This window comes from Balaenoptera borealis (assembly GCF_965194805.1).
Source record: "Balaenoptera borealis genome assembly, chromosome: 3".
NCBI lineage: Eukaryota > Metazoa > Chordata > Mammalia > Artiodactyla > Balaenopteridae > Balaenoptera > Balaenoptera borealis.
The window spans coordinates 133538659-133558692 of record NC_138866.1 but is presented as its reverse complement, the minus strand read 5'-3'; the positions used below and the strand labels follow the sequence as shown (position 1 = coordinate 133558692).

At 45.4% G+C, this 20034-nt stretch overlaps 1 protein-coding gene across 10 annotated transcripts in view; it reads left to right on the top strand.

The window, feature by feature from the left end:
• The window catches only part of LRRK1 (leucine rich repeat kinase 1), a 118275-nt gene that overhangs the window by 61927 nt on the left and 36314 nt on the right, over window positions 1-20034 (top strand). For 9 of the 10 annotated variants that reach the window (XM_082385126.1, XM_082385128.1, XM_082385124.1 and 6 more), the window contains exons 7-15: window positions 6112-6365; window positions 7415-7542; window positions 7634-7797; window positions 8634-8771; window positions 9937-10049; window positions 12666-12742; window positions 18062-18191; window positions 18833-18945; window positions 19375-19589. In XM_082385126.1, the coding sequence (XP_082241252.1) occupies window positions 6112-6365; window positions 7415-7542; window positions 7634-7797; window positions 8634-8771; window positions 9937-10049; window positions 12666-12742; window positions 18062-18191; window positions 18833-18945; window positions 19375-19589 (1332 nt within the window). The remainder of the gene's footprint in view (window positions 1-6111; window positions 6366-7414; window positions 7543-7633; window positions 7798-8633; window positions 8772-9936; window positions 10050-12665; window positions 12743-18061; window positions 18192-18832; window positions 18946-19374; window positions 19590-20034) is intronic. The other variant, XM_082385127.1, reaches the window with a different exon arrangement.

The following is a 20034-nucleotide window of genomic DNA, read 5'->3' as shown; positions in this document are numbered from 1 at the left end:
CTGTGTCTGCTCAGGGGCCAGTTGCCAGCCCCACAGTTCTCAAGGTTAAAGCCAGCCTAAAAACATTGTCAATTTCAGCCCTTCATGAACAATTATATTCCTCAACCATAAGGGTTGCACTGACATAAAAGCATGAGAGATGTCATTGTAGTCCACTGGCTCATTCACTGTGATATTTTTGTATGGAAGCTTCAGGCAGCATTATGTAAAGGCAGGTAATTGCCCTCCTGGACCACAGCTTCCATCGCAGGACAAGGAGACCTTCTTATGCAGAGGTAAACCCAAACATCACTTTCTGTAATGAGCCAAGTGCCCTAGTCCTTCTTGAACTGGTCCTGGTCACCACCACTGCCTTGGAAAGCAAGTTTCTTAAGTCATCGTACAGTGTCTTCTGGGAGAGCAGTACTTACTTCTGTTTGGCCCAAAATTGAAAGGGCTCATGCTTAAGGACCAACATGAGCATATTCTCTGTTTCCTCCGGAGAGATGTGCCTTAACCATGGCATTGTTGAATTTTGGGGATCTCCACAGCCAGCTGTCTTTGATTTTGCAGTTCAGCGTGCATGGATTTAATTATACAATTGCTGGCTTCTCCCCCTCAGAACCTGGTTTATTGTGATCCTGCCCGGACTAAACATAAATAAGTAATGAGGGCTTGCCCAGCTACATTTCCATGTCAGGTGTACTGTGCATCCTTTCTCCTTCCTTCTTCCCCTCTGCCACTTTGGAAAAACTTGCGCACCCTATAATGTTCGTGCACCAAAAGGAAAGTAACTTGTATAAGTGAAAGTTTTCAGACTAACCCAAGACCAGGTACAAATCCTACATGTTTTTCCAACCACCATCCAGCCCAGAAGTCTTTTCACAAGCATGTCTGAATTCTGAGTGTGTCATCATGTTTTCTGACTTCTTGCTTTTTACTACCTCTCCCTGGGCTTGAGTTTCACAAATTTCAACCCTGCAGAAACTCTGGTGGGTGTAACGCCTAGAAAGAGCTCAGTTTTAGGAACTGGCAACATCTGCTTCCTCCTCTTCCTCATGTCTAGAGAATTCAGTGCCACACACAGCCACTCTCTTGTTATTGATGATTTACTTCTGATAAATAGTACCTCCCAAAGAAGCACAGGAGGCTTCCCTGCAGGTGTTCTTTCCTGGCTTTCTGGTCAACATCACATACTCTTAGTCCTTGAAAGGTGACTAGATGCACGTTCAATACACACACAGCTCTTCCCTTCGAGACATAAACTCCCTGAGCCGGTTCCATCTGCAGCATCCATATCTTCAACCCCAGTGCCTGACAGGCTGGCCTGCACTTGGCAGTGCTCAAGTAAACGCTGCTGACTGTGAAGCAAGATGGCATCCTTGTTACCTAATTGGGGGCTGTAACACAGACACTTACTGGGGGTGAAGAAGGTGGTCCTTGCCCCAGGGCTTTCAGGATTAGTAGGATTTAGATAGGAGGGCAGAGGGCTGTGAACTCCAGGGGAGAGAAAGCAGAGCAGGGAGCACCCTTTCCCCTTTGTCGTGGTGGCAGGACAGGGTGCAAAGGCGGAGGCCAGCCCACCTGCAGAATCTGGGATCCTTGAGTGACTTCATGACACCCACAATCAAAAGGAGACCAGCTCTCTGGTGAAAACTTGCAAAACTCTCTTAGCTCCAGTCCCACCAACCTTGTGTCTCCTGCAGCCCCAGAGCACCCTGGCAGCCCTTTGGCACATTGGCCAGTCAGGTACTGACAGTAAGTTCACTGTCAGGCCCACACAGCCTTCCTATGAATTCCAGTCCACTTTCTGAGCCCTATGGTTCATTTATGAACAGGCAGTTTCTGTACTTCAGTTGGCAATTTCCCCTTGGTCTTGAACCCTCTGCTCTAGGAGTAGGCCCATTCCCCAGTTTCTTCTACCTAGAACAAATTATTAACCCCACCAGCCATCTGCCAACAGGAGCACAGAGGGTGGGCAGAGGTTGTGGAGGAGACAGTGAGACAGAAATTTGGGAAGTGATTGGGGCAGATTGTGGAGGTGTGGGGCTGTCTGGGGAGGGAGTTCAGGTGTTCTGCTGCAGGCGGGCTGGGGCGCAGGAAGGCTGAGGGGTTTGAGTAGACCTTGGTATTTTAGGGTGATCGTTCTGGTTAGAGGTGTTAATAGATGGATTGCTGGTCCCAGTGGCTTGATTCTTTTCAGCACACAAACATTTATTGAGTGCCTGCTGCATGCTAGGCACGGTGCTGAGCTTCACACGCAGTCAGACAAAGTGCAGCACTGGAGATGCATGCAGTCCGGGTTCTGGGTGGCCACACTGCCTGCTGGGGCAGCGGAGACAGAGATGACCCTTGGGCTGACTTAGTGCAGCACGGAATCCGCAGGCAGGTTCGTATAAGGGGAGTTGAGCCTGATAGCGCCTGTGAAAGTACCCACCTCCACCTCGACTGGCCCAAGGCCCCACATGGGGTTAGTTAAGCAAACACAGGGCTCCAGTCTCCTGAGGCTGAGCCTCTGCTCCTTATGCAGTTCTAGGCTGCAGCTCCAGGGTCAGAGGGCAAGAAGGAAATGCAGGAGGAAGATTGCCATTGTCAGGACAGAACATCTCAGCTGATCCTCCAAAGATGTGCTGCAACTGGTTTATGTCACAATAACAACCTGAATCTTTCCTGTTGTTTTATTTATTTTTGATGGCCCTTAGAGAGTTTTATTTATAGACACCTAAGGTTTGTTATTTAAAACCAAAACCAGCCTCCTTTTCATCTTGCATTTGACTGCCATTTCAGTTCAGGTCCAAACTATTTGATATTGAATGACCAGAATGGCCACACAGGGTAAGTAGAGAAAGTCAGACTGCAATCTCGACACCTTGGATTTATGTCCAGCTGTCTGGCCCTGGACCTGGGGCCTGGATGTGTCTTTGAGAACCCAGGAAGGGGAGGCAGCCAGATCCTTAGAGGGCCTTCTTTGACTTGGCATTGCAAAGACTGGCATGGCTCCTAGATTGGCTGTCATGATTATTCCAAGGCTCTCTGTGGGAAGCCATTGTCCTTCTCAAGAGTATAAGCCAGAAAGAATCCTGGGTCCAGAAGTGACCTAGATATCATCTGGTCCAAGCTGCTCATTTAACAGATTAAAACCAACAATAATAAGGTGAAGGGTGACACAACTATGAATTTTTATGTAAAGATTAGGAAGAAGCCGATGTGACTGGATTCAAGTTGGAGGCATCAGAATGCACTCATGTTAAATATAGGGTTGTGTTGGATCAATGGGCCAAGAAGCAGTGACAACCCAATAGCAATGAGCATACCCAACACCTAGATCTTGGTTTCTAAATACCATTTTCTGTTAAAGGGAATCAGGGCTGGTACTTGGAAAGGACCAGAGGAAACTTGAACATCTTATTTTATCAGGAAGTAAGTGAGTACCCAAAACTGATAGGGATATGTCAGAGGAACACAGAAGTCCCCTTGATGGGACTCCCAGTGGTCAAATTGGGGACTACTTGACCATTGAAAGAAATAATGATAATAATCAATTATAATACTTTGAATTTAAAAAGGATCTGTGAGTCCATAGTAATATTTAAACGGGTGGGGAGGGACATACTTCTGTACAGAAGAATGACAGGTAACAAATGTAGACAGAATGGTAGTTTTAGAAAAATTACCACCTTGTAACCACAAATGTACTAAGTGAGTCAGGCCCTGATCAACAATGGATGCTGAAATCACTGGGTAAACTGATGTAGGAACATAAAATATTCACAGATAGTCTCAGAATATCACCCTGCAGATTGCTGATTAATCACAAAGAGTAAAATGGAACTTTACAAAGGAGGGATCTGACAGATACCACCTTAACCAAGGGATCAGACCATTAGTGAAATAACCTGACATCAGGTGCCCTCTGGTGGAGTTCAATTGGTAGGACTCAACATTGTCTGAGATTTTTGCCAAAAATGCTTAACTTGAATCTAAACATTAGGAAACAACTCAGTAAATTCAGATTATGGAATATTCTAGAAGACAACTAGAATGACCTGAAAACTTAACAATGCCCAATTTGGAAAAGACATTAAAAAGCATGAGGATTCTTCTAGATTAAAGAAAATAGAGACATGTCAACTAAATGCAATGTGTGATTCTTGATGGGATCCTGGATCAAGATACAAAATAGTTATAAAAGACATTTCTGGGGTATTTGGGAATATTTGAACATGGATTGTGGATTTGATAATGTATTGATTTCATTTCTTGAAAATGATAAATATATGGTTGTCACATAGGAAAATATTCTTGTTCTTCAGAGATATATGTTGGTGTAAAGTGCCATGATAGCTATAATTTACTTTCAAATGACTCAGCAGATAAATGAAAAGTGTGTGTGCTTGTATATGTGTGTAGAGAAAAAGAAGAAAAGGCAGATGTGGCAACATATTAACAATTGGTGAGTCTACAGTGCAGGGTGTATGAATGGGTAATCATGTGTCCTAGTTCAACTTCTCTGCAGTTCTGAAATTTTTCAAAATAGAAAATTATGGGGGAAAACAATAATGACAACAAAAACAGGCCTACACGTCAAGTCTAAAAAAACCCCAAAAAACAAAACAAAACAAAAAACTGAGACTAAAGCTCCATTCTCTTGACCCAAAATCCAGTATACCATCAACTGTCTCTCTTCATCCAGGTGAATGGAGAGAGAGACAGGCAGACAGAGACAGAGCCTCTCATCTACTTGGTTCAAAGACCAGAGCTTTGAGAGGGTGTAGTAGACCGAGCCTTTCCAATCCTGGCAAGTTAGCTAAGGGGGCGACAAAGATAAGGCACATATCGCCACCTTGTGGCCAGATAAGGAAGTCTGTCTGCTGCTGCCAATTTTGAAAGCAAACTTACCCCATGTTTCTGGTGTCTTTCCCAGTTGTTACATTTTCCCATTAGTGAAGAACTAATTTTTGTTTCTCTAATTTTCTGATATGGATTTCCAGCTGCTTTAGAGAAACAAGCCAAAAAGCCGATTTCCTTTCCCAGAAACCTCACTGAGCCCCAAATTCTTTGATGATCAAGAAAAAAGAGAAAAGCCCTGCTCATACACATTTAACCAGATCTCTTTTACCACCATATGCCAGCAAACTGCTGGCCTTTCTGACCCAATCAAATGAGAAAAGCAAAGGAGATTTATTCAGAGCTTTTGGTGGCAAGTGAGTCAGCCACTGTCACTTGCATTTTGTCAGAGGAGTGGGGAAGCTTTATGGTGGATAAAGGAAAGGTTTCAGGTGTGCCCTGACTAGAGGCTATTGACGGGGAAGCTGGAGGCAGCTAACTAGAAAGGGGGCGTCCTACGTGATGGGTTAGGGGGCATATTTGCCTTTCCCTGGTTAGTCTAAGTTGGAAGCAGGGACAAAATTAGGGAAGCTGTCACTTATCAATCAAGTCCTGGACATTTGGGGCCAATTGTTACAGAAGTTATTGTTTAGCTTCCTGGATTGTTACTAGACATTGCAGTATGACTTCTGGCAAGTTTGGCTTCCTGGACTCTTTATTATAGATAAGGGGGTTAGTTTCCTGGTAGGTTGCTGCAGGTTGTGGGTCAAAGTTCTCTTTTTTATATATGGTCTGGCCATTGTCTGTATATTCAGTCTCTCACTCTGGAAGCAGCTCATCCACAAAGCACCCAGCGTGGTGTAAGCAGCTGCAGGCGGCAACTGCTCTAATCACAGGGAAGAGTGCCGTGAAGGGAAGTGAGAAGACCAGGTTTGGGTCTAAGCCTTCTTCTGCAGTCTGGGGAGGCTGCTCCAAGCTTGGGTGGGCTCCTCTGTACAGAGCAGGGGCCATTCCTGTTGTGTTTCCCCCCTGAGGGTGATAGCCCTCTAAGAGGTGATGCTAAGCCCACATGCTCCCTCTAGAGGCTGGAGAGTGAGTAGCTGTAGCTGGGCAGAGATTACCTTCGGGTTGCAGGTGCAGGAGGGCATAGGTACCTCCTCAGGGCCAACGTGGTCCCAACCTCTCGGGACTCTGCTGAGATGAACAGACAGATTCACACTTGAATAAATCATTGCTTTATTTCAAGTCTGCACGAGCCCTGGGCTCATCGCTGGTGTGTGCTTTTCCCCTTTCTCCAATATCCAGGCTCTTCGTGTGAAATGGTCCCACCTCAAGCTGCCCTGGGTGGATCTGGACTGGCTCATTGACATCTCCTGCCAGATCACGGAGCTGGATCTGTCTGCCAACTGCCTGTCATCCCTCCCCTCCATCATCCCCTGGGGACTCATCAACCTCCGGAAGCTGAACCTCTCAGACAACCACCTGGGGGAGCTGCCCAGCGTGAAGTCATCAGACGAAATCATCTGTTCCAGGTGGGCTCCTGCCCTGCAGCCCCTGGGGTGAGCCCTGGCCATCTGAGCCCCGGCTGCCACCACCACCCTCCTCCTGCACTGTCCTCTTCCTGCAGTCATGCTCCCTGATTGTAGTTGTTGCTTTTGAAAACAGATTTTCAGCTAAAATAAGAGAAGGAAGTTCTGCCTGCCCTTATGCAAGCTCTTGGGCACAAGGTCCCCACCTCCTTTCCACATGAATGCAGAAAGATCTGTCTAGTAGGGTGGCTCGTCTGGCCCACGTTTCCACTACTTGCTGGCAGCCACGCAGGCCTGCTTGCCTGAGGTGCCCAGTCTTGTTCCTGCACACAGGAGTCAGAGGAAAGGGGCTGGTGGAAACAATGGGGCCCAGACAACCCAGCTTTTGGTCCACCTCCCAAGGAAAGTGGGCAGGGCCTCAGAGAAACAGTTAACTTCACAGGACTCTGGCAGCAGCCTGATGGTGTAGGCAGCTCCTGTCTCCTTTTCTGGGAGGCCTTAGGAAGAGGCCCAAGCCTCCTGCTGAGGCTGCATGGGGAGAGGAAGGACCTTACCTTCACTGATGTATTGATGATCATACCTGCAAAGCCTCATTCTATATGGGATTTGAGCTGATTTCAAAAGCTAAGGCTCTAAGTTAAGTAAAAAAGAATGTTGGAAAGAGCTTAGGGTCAGCAGTAACTCATGGGAAAGAAGGCTGCACAAAAAATTAAACAAGTGCCACGGAGTGGGGGTCTTTAACCAGGACAGACTTGAGGGTCCAAAAGGTTAAAAGCACTGCTCTCTGGACTTCCAGGAGCTTCCAGGGCACCAGCTTGTTCTGTTATCACATATGTGAGAAAGGTTACATCCCTATTGGTCAATGAGACCAGGAACCACCAAAGAGAGATTTGGTTTTCTTTGTCTACACATAACATAGTGACAGTAATGCAATGAATAAAAATCATATTGCTATATTTCAATGCACATTCTTTATCCTTGTGCAAGGAGAAAAAGAAACATGTTTACAGAGAAATATGTACCCGTGATGCTTTACCTCTTTCTTCTGATGCCTTGACTTCCTTCTCCCCCAACTACAGGCTACTCGAAATTGATATTTCCAGCAACAAGTTGTCCCACCTCCCACCGGGATTCCTGCATCTCTCAAAACTTCAAAAACTGACAGCTTCAAAAAATTATTTGGAAAAATTGTTTGAAGAAGAAAATGGTATGTTTTAGCATCAGTAACCTGACTTATTTTGTCATTTTCTTCTTGATTGGGCTGTTTTTACAATTCATCCTCTTTTATTTTCCCCTAGCCACGAACTGGATTGGTTTGCGGAAGCTACAGGAACTCGATATTTCTGACAATAAATTGACAGAACTCCCTGCGCTTTTCCTTCATTCTTTCAAGTCACTCAATTGTCTGAACGTCTCCAGAAATAACGTGAAGGTGTTTCCAAATGCCTGGGCCTGCCCCTTGGTTAGTAACTTGCCGAAAATCGTGAAAGGAGCTGTCAGTCCACATCCATGCCAGCCTCACAGAGCTGTGGGTGCGGGGCACACTGCATCCCCTCGGCGGCCACGCAGTGGTGTCCTGTGTTATAGACAAGCATGTTACTCAGCATCCAGCAGCTGAGGGTCTCAGGCAGGTAACTCACCCAAGAGCCAGCGCACCTGGCTCTGGGTTTGAGATTCGCACCGTAACACCCACAGGACTTTCCACAGCTACAGCCTGAACTTTTGGCCCAAGGATGAGTTCTGTCCAAAAGGTGGGGTCGTTTCTTTAGGACAGCTGTAAAATAAGAATAAAGAAGAGAAGAATAGTCTGCATCCATAGTGCTGCCCATTAAATCGTGGTTTTGTCTCTTGGGAAGTTTGCTTGTTAAAACAGATGGAACAGCATAAAGAATATTTGTGTTTTATTGCTGTTTTCAATAGCAAATGTGGAAATTCTCCGTCTCTAACATTAACATTTCTAGTTTAAGCATATTTGTGTGGGACATGGACTCCTCTTCAGAGCACTGTCCTGAATTGTCCCATTATTTCCAAGGACAATGGGCCAGATGTTCTTGAGGGAAGGGAAAGGACCATGAGCCACCTTGGTCTCCCCAGGAAACCATTCCCATCCCTTCCTTGGAGCAAGGACAGGAAAATGGGGCAAGGATAGTCTGTAGCCTCTTAATTAGCTGAATTGTATTTATTACAGAGCCTTATTGTAATGGTCTTGTTTTTAACATTAAATTTGGAAACAGTCTTTATCATAGACACCACGGCATTTAAAAAGCTAATTAATTCTCTTTCTCATCAAATTCCTAGAAATGCTGCAAAGCATCCAAAAATGCCTTGGAATCTCTACCAGACAAAATGGCTGTGTTTTGGAAGAACCACCTTAAGGATGTGGACTTCTCAGAAAACACACTCAGAGAAGTTCCCCTGGGACTTTTCCAGCTTGATGTAAGTCTAATAGCACCTTATTTCTCATTTTCAGCTTTTGTAAGAAAATCACTCCACATTGCAGTGAAACCTGTGTGCTTCTTCCGAGCTTTCAAGACAAAAAAAGTTGAAAGAAAAGTTTAACTGTCAAAGTCATGCATGGTTGTGTGCAAAGAGACTGAGAGGAAATGTGCAAAATGAAACAGCTCTGGGGGGGTGGCAGGATGATGAATTTTTATCCTCTAGAATTTTCTTCAGTGTTGACAGTTGAAGGCCCAGCCCAGCAGCCCCTCGGACTGACCTCTGGCTCTGTTCCTTCCCGGCTCCAGGGTGAGCCCACCAGGCCTTCTGGTGTGTGAAGCCCTGGCAGCACGGCAGGGCGGGGCCTTCTTGTCCCTGCCCTCCCTCTACGGAAGTGGCAGAACTGGAATTCCCAGATGTGAATTCAGGAAGTGCCTTTTACCAGAGCCGTGTGTGTGTGTGTGTGTGTGTGTGTGTGTGTGTGTGTGTGTGTGTGTGTACACGTGCGTGTGTGTCCCAGCATGGGGCTGCCTTCTACCTTTAGGTTGTTCACACATCTGTCTGTTTTTCCCACTCCACTGGGAACCTTTGAAAGCAGAGCATGGATCCTATTCACTACTTGGTGCCCAGGGCCAGCCCCAGGTGGGAAATTCTGCATTACTCTGAAGGCATCAGTGTCAAGCCAGCAGAGGGTGCACGACTGGGGCGGGTCACCTTCGGTGTCACTGATGCCACCTGACCCCTGTCCAGGGCATCACCTGGGCCAGCCCAAGGAGGCATCATGCTGTGCCCACCCCCCTCCTGTGGTAACACAGTGGCCTCCAGGACCTTCAGACTCATCCACTATTCCCAGGACAGGTCCACAAATAATTGTCACTCTTAAGAAACCTCAATTCTGATAAGTACTTAGATTCCGTTCTTTCTTGAATAATTGCCTCCCATTGATCTGAAGGGAAGGATCTTCTATTAATTATCCCATCTGCTCTGTTTGCTATAATTTTATGAGTTTTAAGACACTGTGAAGCCCCACACGGTTGGAATCTTTGTGACAGTGAATCGATTATAATCCTTTGGCTTCCCTTTGCCAGGGAACTGACGTTCCCTTCAGGTCTTCTGCCCCTTTGGTATTTGACATCGTCTTTGCTTCTCCCTCCCTCTGTCCCAGGCCCTCATGTTCTTGAAGTTACAGGGAAATCAGCTGGTGGCACTGCCACCTCAAGAGAAGTGGACCTGCAGACAACTCAAAACCCTGGATCTCTCCAGAAATCAATTTGGCAGGTAAGCAGGGGTCTCTGTCCCCAGCAAGTGCTCAAATGTGTGTGTAACCCCAGTCAACAGACCCATGGGATGGTGTCTCTACCAGCCTGCTGAACAGCCATGACAAAGTGCCATAGGCTGGGCGGCTTAAACAACAGGCATTTATTTCTCACAGTTCTGGAGGCTGGAAGTCTGAGATGGAAGTGGCGGTGCGGTTGGTTTCTCCTGAGGCCTCTCTCCTTGGCGTGGGGACAGCTGCCTTCTCCCTGTGTCCTCCCTCTGTGCCTCTGTGCCTGTCTGTGTCCTGATCTCCTCTTCTTTTTTTTTTTTTTTAACATCTTTATTGGAGTATAATTGCTTTACAGTGGTATGTTAGTTTCTGCTTTATAACAAAGTGAATCAGTTATACATATACATTTGTTCCCATATCTCTTCCCTCTTGCATCTCCTTCCCTCCCACCCTCCCTATCCCACCCCTCTAGGTGGTCACAAAGCACCGAGCTGATCTCCCTGTGCTATGCGGTTGCTTCCCACTAGCTATCTATTTTACGTTTGGTAGTGTATATATGTCCATGCCACTCTCTCACTTTGTCACAGCTTACCCTTCCCCCTCTCCATATCCTCAAGTCCATTCTCTAGTAGGTCTGTGTCTTTATTCCCGTCTTGCCACTAGGTTCTTCATGACCTTTTTTTTTTTTCCTTAGATTCCATATATATGTGGTGTTAGCATACTGTATTTGTTTTTCTCTTTCTGACTTACTTCACTCTGTATGACAGACTAACTCCATCCACCTCACTACAAATAACTCAATTTCGTTTCTTTTTATGGCTGAGTAATATTCCGTTATATATATGTGCCACATCTTTATCCATTCATCTGATGATGGACACTTAGGTTGCTTCCATGTCCTGGCTATTGTAAATAGAGCTGCAATGAACATTTTGGTACAGGACTCTTTTTGAATTATGGTTTTCTCAGGGTATATGCCCAGTAGTGGGATTGTTGGGTCGTATGGTAGTTCTATTTTTAGTTTTTTAAGGAACCTCCATACTGTTCTCCATAGTGGCTGTATCAATTTACATTCCCACCAACAGTGCAAGAGTGTTCCCTTTTCTCCACACCCTCTCCAGCATTTATTGTTTCTAGATTTTTTGATGATGGCCATTCTGACCGGTGTGAGATGATATCTCATTGTAGTTTTGATTTGCATTCCTCTAATGATTGTTTGCAGATGACATGATACTATACATAGAGAATCCTAAAGATGCTACCAGAGAACTACTAGAGCTAATCAATGAATTTAGTAATGTAGCAGGATACAAAATTAATGCACAGAAATCTCTTGCATACCTGTACACTAATGCTGAAAAATCTGAAAGTGAAATTAAGAAAACACTCCCATTTACCATTGCAACAAAAAGAATGAAATATCTAGGAATAAACCTACCTAAGGAGACAAAAGACCTGTATGCCAAAAATTATGACACTGATGAAAGAAATTAAAGATGATACAAATAGATGGAGAGATATAGCATGTTCTTGGATTGGAAAAATCAACATTGTGAAAATGACTCTACTACCCAAAGCAATCTACAGATTCAATGCAATCCCTATCAAACTACCACTGGCATTTTTCACGGAACTAGAACAAAAAATTTGGCAATTTGTATGGAAACACAAAAGACCCCAAATAGCCAAAGCAATCTTGAGAACAAAAAATGGAGCTGGAGGAATCAGGCTCCCTGACTTCAGACTCTACTACAAAGCTACAGTAATCAAGACAGTATGGTACTGGCACAAAAACAGAAATATAGATCAATGGAACAAGATAGAAAGCCCAGAGATAAACCCACACACATATGGTCACCTTATCTTTGATAAAGGAGGATCCTCTTCTTATAAGGACACCTGTCAGATTGGATCAGGGCCCATTCTCATGACCTCATTTTAACTTGATCACCTCTTTAAAGGCCTATCTCCAGATACAGTCACATTCTGAGGGGCTGGGGGTTAGGACTTCAACATATGAATGGGGGGGGGACACAATTCAGCCCAAAACAGTGTCCTCCCATTTCTAATTTTTAAAGGATCCTGGAGAATCTCCTCATTTTTGCCTCACCTATCATTCTGTTCAAAAGTTTTTGCCAGTCACTAACCAATGTGTATAGAGATTGAATAAAAAGTACCCTCCAAGGTCTTCTAATTAAAGGGGAAAATCTGGGGATGAGCCCTGCTGGTCCTTGGGGCCCTGAAGGCCAGCCTTCCTGGTTCACTTGCTGAAGACCACTTCTGCAACATCTCAGTGGAACTTATACTCCTAAGAGAACTCCCTCAGTGAACAGCATGAAGTAACAGCCACTGATATGAGCATTCCTGCCAGGCACAGAAATGCTAGCACCTGCCTGAGATGGAAAAGCTCAGGAGTGGAAACCACCAGTCCTGCCAGCTTGCTTTTTTCCGAAAAGACTTCTGAGCACCACTTGTGTTGTTCATGCTTACACATCAGCTGCAGGGGCCCCAAACACCCTGCCGATGGAATTTTCTCCCTTCTCTATGTGTGGCATTGTACAATCACAGCCAAAATAGAAATGTCTTTGCCATGCTTTCCTCAAATTTTGACTTTTTTCTCCCTGCAGAAATGAAGATGTACTTAAAACAAAGCGAATTTCCTTTTTTACCACCAGAGGCCGCCAGCGTTCCGGGACAGAGGCAGGTGTGTGTGTTGCTGCTGGGAGATAAGACAGCTGGGCCAGGCCCTGCCCCTGCTCTCCTACAGGCGGATGGCCCTCCTGTTGGGCTTTCCCTTGCAGTGCCCTGTGGGAATGCCAGAGGTGCCCATGCTTGACTCAGAACCCTGGGAGTACCTGTGCCCATGGCACAGGTGCAGGATGGCCTGCAAGTGTCCTGAAACCCCCTTTCCTGTTTGCAGCCAGTAAGACTAGTAGCTACTGTGTGTGGATGGCCTGCAGGGTGTGAGAACTGCCCTAGATACCTTACATGTGTCAGTCTTTCTTTAACCATCATGTGATGTATGGGTTGTGGTTTTCCATTTTGCAGATGAGAAAACTAAGCCTCCAGAATGTCTTCAATTCAGGCTTCCCTAGCAAAGTACCACTGACTGCATAGCTTAAACAACAGAAATATATTTTCTCACTTTTCTGGAGGCTGGAAGTCCAAGATCAGGGTGCGTCAGTTTCTGGTGAGGGCCCTCCTTCTGGCTTGCAGACAGCTGCCTTCTTGCTGTGTTCTCATGTGGCAGAGAGAGAGAGATAGAGAGCCCTCTGGTATCTCTTCTTATAAGGACACTAACCCCATCATGGAGACCCCACCCTCATGACCTTGTCTAAACCTGATCACCTCCCAAAGACTTCATCTCCTAAACTATCACATTGTGTGTCAGGGCTTCCACATATGGATTTGAGGGGACACAATTCAGTCTGCAGCACAAGGGTTGACTGATGTGGTCACATGGCTACTGAGTGCAAGAGCCAGGTCTCAGCCAGCACTGTGGAATCCAGCACTGGGGCCCGGGGGCAGTACTATGAAGTCCTTACTGCCACACTATGGCATCTTGTGAGGTCCACATGGGAACACAGCCACCCTTGGCCCTGCAGGCTGTCCTGGCTGGGCTGAGATTCTGGAGGAGCTTGAGGTCTTCCTCCAAACTCATTAGAAACAGAACTTTTCCTAGAGTGTTTGTATGGTCACACAACAAGGCCAGTTCAGCAGAGAATGTTTCTAGGAAAACAGTTCTTTTTGTTCATTATCTTCCGTAAGGTACAGGGGGAGCTGTGGACCTGTCCCTCAAGTTCAATCACCAGCCCTCTTTTTTAATCTGAAAACCAGGAGTTCTAAAGCCATCAACACTCACAGATATATCCCTCTAGATACTGTCCCATAGAACTGGAACCAATATTTAGGTTGTTTTAAATGTAATATAACTTTTTTCTTCAGCTTGATCAATCTATATTGACAAGTGCTCTTTGAGTATAGATGGTGTGAGATGGGGATAAGAAATGCCACAGAGGCCAAGACACATTTGCAGGAGGTGAACTAAGTAGTCTGCCTACCTGTTGCCCTTTTTTGATGAACTACTGTATACATATGATATGCATACATCAGTCATGTAAGAGTGTTTTTACGTAGGATTGAAAAAGTAACACATCATCAGTGGAACAGAGTCCAAAAATAGACCTAATATAGGAATTTAATATATGATAAAGGTGGCCTTTCAATTTAGTGGGAAAAAGAACGTTTTATTGTTTCAATAAATAGTGCTGGTATAACTGCTTGTCCAGCTGAAAGGGGGGAAAGCACAGCACTAGATGCCCTACCTTACATCAGTTACAAACATCTCCATGCGGATGTTAGCTTGAAGCATAAAAGAAAGATAACATTTAAGAGAATAAATGTATAATTTGGGAAGACCTTTAAAAGCTAGGTGGGAAATCCAGAAGTCATTAAAAAAAGAGCAAAATCTTGGGTGTTGTAAAAATGGAAAATCTTTGTTCAGTAAAAGGCATCATAAACAAAGTCATAATGCAAACAGACTGAGAGGAAATATTTGCAACAAAAATTGTTGCAACATAAATTGGCTTCAGTCCCTAATATACAAAGATGGCCCACAAATTGATTTTTTTTTTTAAAGTCAACCCAATAGGCAGAAACTGGGCGATGAATATCAACAGTTCACAGGAAAGGAAGTCGAGATGGCCCAGAAAGAAAGGAAAGGCCCTTAACCTTGCTACTAGGGAAATGCAATTTGGAATTTCATAACTGATCCTTTTCAAAACAAAGGGCCTTTAAGACTTTGTAAATTGAGTCCAGACACAGGGATTTCACTTGGAAGGAAGGAGAAGCAAACACTTTTTTCTCATGGATGCCCAAACAGGAGGGTAGGCACGAAAAGAGCTGCTAGTATGGATCTCGGCCACACTTCCACCGCTGTGGGTCAAGCCTCAGGGGTTGCAGTTGACTAGAAAGGTGTCTCCAGTCTAGAAATGCAGAGCATAGAGATGTGCACAAGGAGGTGCGCCCAGCACCCTGCGGGACCAGCCACTTTCTCTCGAAACTGCCAGAGTTCAAGGCCAGAGGCACACAGTGAAAAGTGGGACAGAAACATGTACCTGTGTTCTGGAGGTCCTGCTGGTGGCCCGCAGGAATGTGTCTGGAGCTAGGGGAGGGGCCACACCTCTGGGAGTTTCCCTGGCAGAGATGGATGGTGCTGTGCTGTTGGCACATGACAAAAGCCTCTTGATTTTTTCAATTTCGAGTAGAAAGTTGAGGCCCACACCTGGTGAAAAGGAGAGACCCACTGCAAACGCTTTTCCTCAGCAGGGTTATTCTCTCAGGCTGTTGACCTCGGGTAAGGGATTAATCTATACTTGTTTGCATATGGATAGTAAAACTCCAGCTAGATTTATGTACATTCAAGTAGTCATGTTGGCACAGTGGCCTTGTCCAAAAATAATTTGGACAGCCATTTTTACAGTAAAATTCAGACCAGCCGAGTCATAAATAGCTTATGAATAAATAATTACGGCTCATAAATACCTTGAGCTGTGCTCTGCCCAGCCCAGTTTCCAGAGTTTCCATTCTGGGCCAGGAGGTCTGTGTCAGGTGTTGCCTCTGTTCGCAGTATAGGTCCTTTATTCCATCCGTCCATTACTTAAAGAGGCTTCATAAACACCAAGGTGAAACTTTAAAATTGGAAAACACAGAAGCCATGTGTTCAGAACATGTTCTCTGGGAAGAAAGTGAGCCTTTCTTATTCTTGATGTTCTTTCCATGGGAATTAGGGCTGAAGTTGATCATTCTTTTTCATTGAAAAAAAAAAAGAAGTCTTTTTGAACATTTTTCTTGTAGAACAAGGACTAGTACAAAGCTGTCTTTAAAAGTCTGTTACACATTTATTTCCATAGGGGCCATTCGCGTGGCACTAGCTGGGCAAATTTTCCAGGTGCCAGTATCTGTATTCTGTTATCATCTCGCCCAGAACATTCTCTGATGCCAGGTTACCCCATTACCATTGAGACTGCAGCTACATGTGTGGAGAAAAGCCAGAGTTAAGGGAGGAGCTGTGATCAAGGGCAGAGGAACATCGTTTCAGCCCTGCAAAAGAATTCTAACTTCTCTATCTCATGTGTCTGGCAGAGAACCGACTGAGAGGGCTTTGAGGCAGTTGTTTTACCTTGAATTTGAGCTGAAAGGGACCCTCAGGGGTGTGCTCTCCCTGCCTTAGGAGAAAGGAGAAGGCACTTCAGAGGTTCTGCTGCAATCCAACCCTCTGATTCCCATTGGTTTCCAAGCTCTCCCCACATTCTTTCTCAACTCACACACTCTGGTGCCATGGAAACAGCAAATTTGGTGTGATTTTAATAGTAATCTCATAATTAGCTTAATTAATGAAATTACTTAAATATACTAGAGAGTTGACTTGTTTTTCAGAGAATGCCATCCTAGGAAGCATAAAAACCAAGCCCACATTATTATTTTTCAGTTAACTAGCTTTTTTAATTGAAGAAGTAATACATGTATATGGTAAACAAAATTTCTGAACTGCACCAAAGGGCATGGAGTGAATATTCAGTCTCCTAGTGTTACCAAAACAAACTCAGGTCCACTCACCCACATGCAGTAAAGCCAATCTACTGACACCAGGTTGTAGTGAAGGAAAAGTGCAGTGTTTATTGCAGGCACCAAGCAAGGAGTCGAGGCAGCTAGTGCTCAAAAGGCCTGAGCTCCCCAAAGGCTTTCAAGGAAAGGTTTCTAAAGACAGGGTGAGGGAGGGGGATTATGGGGTGTGTGATCAGCTAGTGGACATTCTCCTGATTGGTTGGTGGTGAGGTAATCGGGAGTCAACCTCATCAACCTTCTGGTTCCAACCGGTCTGGGGACTATGTGCTTGTGGGCAGCATACAGTTAACTTCTTCCACCTGGTGGGGGATTCAGTATCTGCAAAACAGCTCAAAGGACATGGCTCAGAATATTATCTATAGCTCTTGAGGAGGAACTAAAGATCCTTGACTTTGTCTAATAGCTAAACTATTATTTTGTCTTGCTTGACTGTTTTCCTTTCTTTCTGCATTTTCTCAACTTCTCTGATGAAATGTACTCTTTGGAACTTGGGGAAGCCTAGGAGGCTACAATTTTTCCACCGACAAGAGGCAGGAGGAGGACATGGGGTTCGGAGGGACTGTTCTGGGAAGGCCCCATAGGGTCCTGCTCCATTACACTAGTAATTCCCTTCTCCAGAGAAAACTATGGAATTTCATGTGTCTGTGGTAGCAACTGTGTTTGTGTCTGACATACATTATAACATATACACCACATATGTGTATCTGTGGTGTGTATACACATGCCTATAACAGCATGTAATGTATACATATGGGTGTGCATGTGTGGTATGTGTACACATGCTTATAACACCTTATAACATATGTGCATGCACATAACTTCATATGACATATGTATGCATGTGTGCATTGTGGTATGTGCACATAACATCATATAGCATACATATGTGCATTGTAATGTGTATGCACACATGCATATAACATACCTAAATTCATGGGAGGGTGTTTGCTCTCATGTTTGCATATGTTTTGTGGTACACAAGTTAAGCCTTCTAGATACCTAATTCCACACCTTGCTTTTTTGATTTACCAATAGCTCTTGAGTATCTCTACATACCCATACATGTAGACCTGCCCTGTGCTTTGTAATAGTTGTATATAATCCCATTACTCGTTTAACAAAGTCCCTGTGGGTGGACATATAAGCTGTCTTCTACCTTTGCTGTTACAAAGTGTGCCATTGAGTGTGCTTGTTCTCACATCTTTGCCATACATGCCAGGATGTCTGTAGGACTGTTTCCTAGAATTAGAATCCCTGGGTCCATGAGATGAGCACCTTATTCTGATAAACTTGTCAAAAGTGCCCTCCAGAGGTTGTACCAGTTTATACACCTCCAACACTGTGATGGTCCAGAATTATTTTCAAATGTACAGTCTGCTTTGCCATTTCTTTGCAGCATGTGTGCTGGAATTTCCTGCCTTCCTAAGTGAGTCTTTGGAAGTCCTTTGTCTGAATGACAACCACCTGGATGCAGTCCCACCCTCGGTTTGCCTACTGAAGAGCTTATCAGAACTCTACTTGGGAAAGTAAGTACACAGCCAGAGCAGTTGCACTGGCTCTTCTGGCCCAGGGAAGCAGAATGTCCTTGTGTAAACCACCTGAGGACACGGAAGCCAGGGAGAAATAATCCACCTATGTACCAAGAAGCAGCAGTTGGATTTTCAGAGCCAGGCTTAGTCAAAGAGGCAAGGGAAGGGAAGGCAGAGGTAGTGATGCAATGATGCCTTCTTTGCTATTTCACTCATTTATAATGAGAAGAACTCCTCAATCATCCATCCTTTCATTTACTAAGTACCTACTGCCAAGCATTGCTGGGGGATTCAGACAGTGTGCAAAACTTGATGAAAATATAAAATAATTCAGGTTACATTGCCTTGTCAAGAAGAGGTAGTGATCATCCTTAGGATAGTGTAAATGATAGAAGAGATGGGAAAGTTGGGGGAGGGGACCCCGTTCTAAGCCATGGGGATTTGCAGAAGACAGAGCTGCCATTTGTACCACTGGCTTCCCAGGGAGAAAGGCTTTGGAATTTGTATTTAAATGGAACATTTGAAATCAGGGCCCAAGATGTTGGGCTTGGGGTACAGACTGTCAGTGGCCCCCACAGGCCCCAGAGGCTGATGGGCTGCTGTGTGTGTGTTCTCCCATGGTGTGTGTGTGCCCTCAGCAATCCTGGCCTCCGAGAGCTCCCTCCTGAGCTGGGGCAGCTGGGCAACCTCTGGCAGTTGGACACTGAAGACCTGAACGTCAACAATGTGCCTGCAGAGATTAGAAAAGAAGGTAGGGCTTCCTCAGCATCACCCCCTCGAAAAGGCACTCAAGTCCAGTTGTTAAGGACCTGGGGTGGAAACAGCTGGGGGACCTATGGAGCCCACCTCTGGCTCCCGTGTTTGGGAAGATGCTGTAAAGTTATCCAGAAATCAATGGTTGCTGTGGACCGTTGTATTGCAATTGACCATGTGATCAAACTATCTATGACCTGTAGGAGCAAGGATGCTGTCTTTAGATCCTTGACTTTTAGACTTCACTTTTGGGGTGATTCATATCATGCCTTCCCTCCATAGACCCAATAGTCTTCTCAACTCACCCAATTAGAACACACAGAAAGTGTTCCTTCCAGACAGGACTTTGTTTCTCAAGAGATGTGAGCATGTTCCCTCCTATATGTCAGCAGCAGCATCCACTCTCCCCAACTGTGATTTTGCACAGGCCCCAAAGCAGTGCTGTCTTATCTGCGTGCTCAGCTGCGGAAAGCGGAAAAGTGTAAGCAGATGAAGATGATCATCGTGGGTCCTCCGCGTCAGGGCAAGTCCACCCTCCTGGAGATCTTACAGACGGGGAGGGCCCCCCAGGTGGTGCACAGCGAGGCCACCATCAGGACCACCAAGTGGGAGCTCCAGAGGCCGGCTGGCTCGAGAGCCAAGGTCAAGGATGGTTGGCGTGCAGAGTCCCTGTGGGAGGGAGGTTGCTTCCAGGGCCCCTTCTCCCTCCTCTCCAGAGAGCCCAGGATTTTCTCAGCCTGGTATCTGAGGCCCAGGATATTTGCAGGGGTCACTGTGTGTGTTTCAAACCAGCTCCTGCCAAGGGCAGTGAATAATTTCTTAACGTGTCCTTGTAGTTTTTCTGTCATAGCTAAGCTGAGGTTCCAGGCCAGTGTTTCTTAACCCTGGCTGACAGTTAGACTGCTTTGATGAGATTTTAAAGACAGCAGTGTCCAGGCCCCAAAGACTGTGATTCAAATGGCCTGGGACGGGACCCCTCCCCAGGGCTGAGAATGAACTACTGCTGTAGGAGTGAGGTATACTAATACCTGCCCCTAACAGGAAGGCTGAGAAGGCAGCCCCGGCATGAATGCACTGTCCTCCTCAA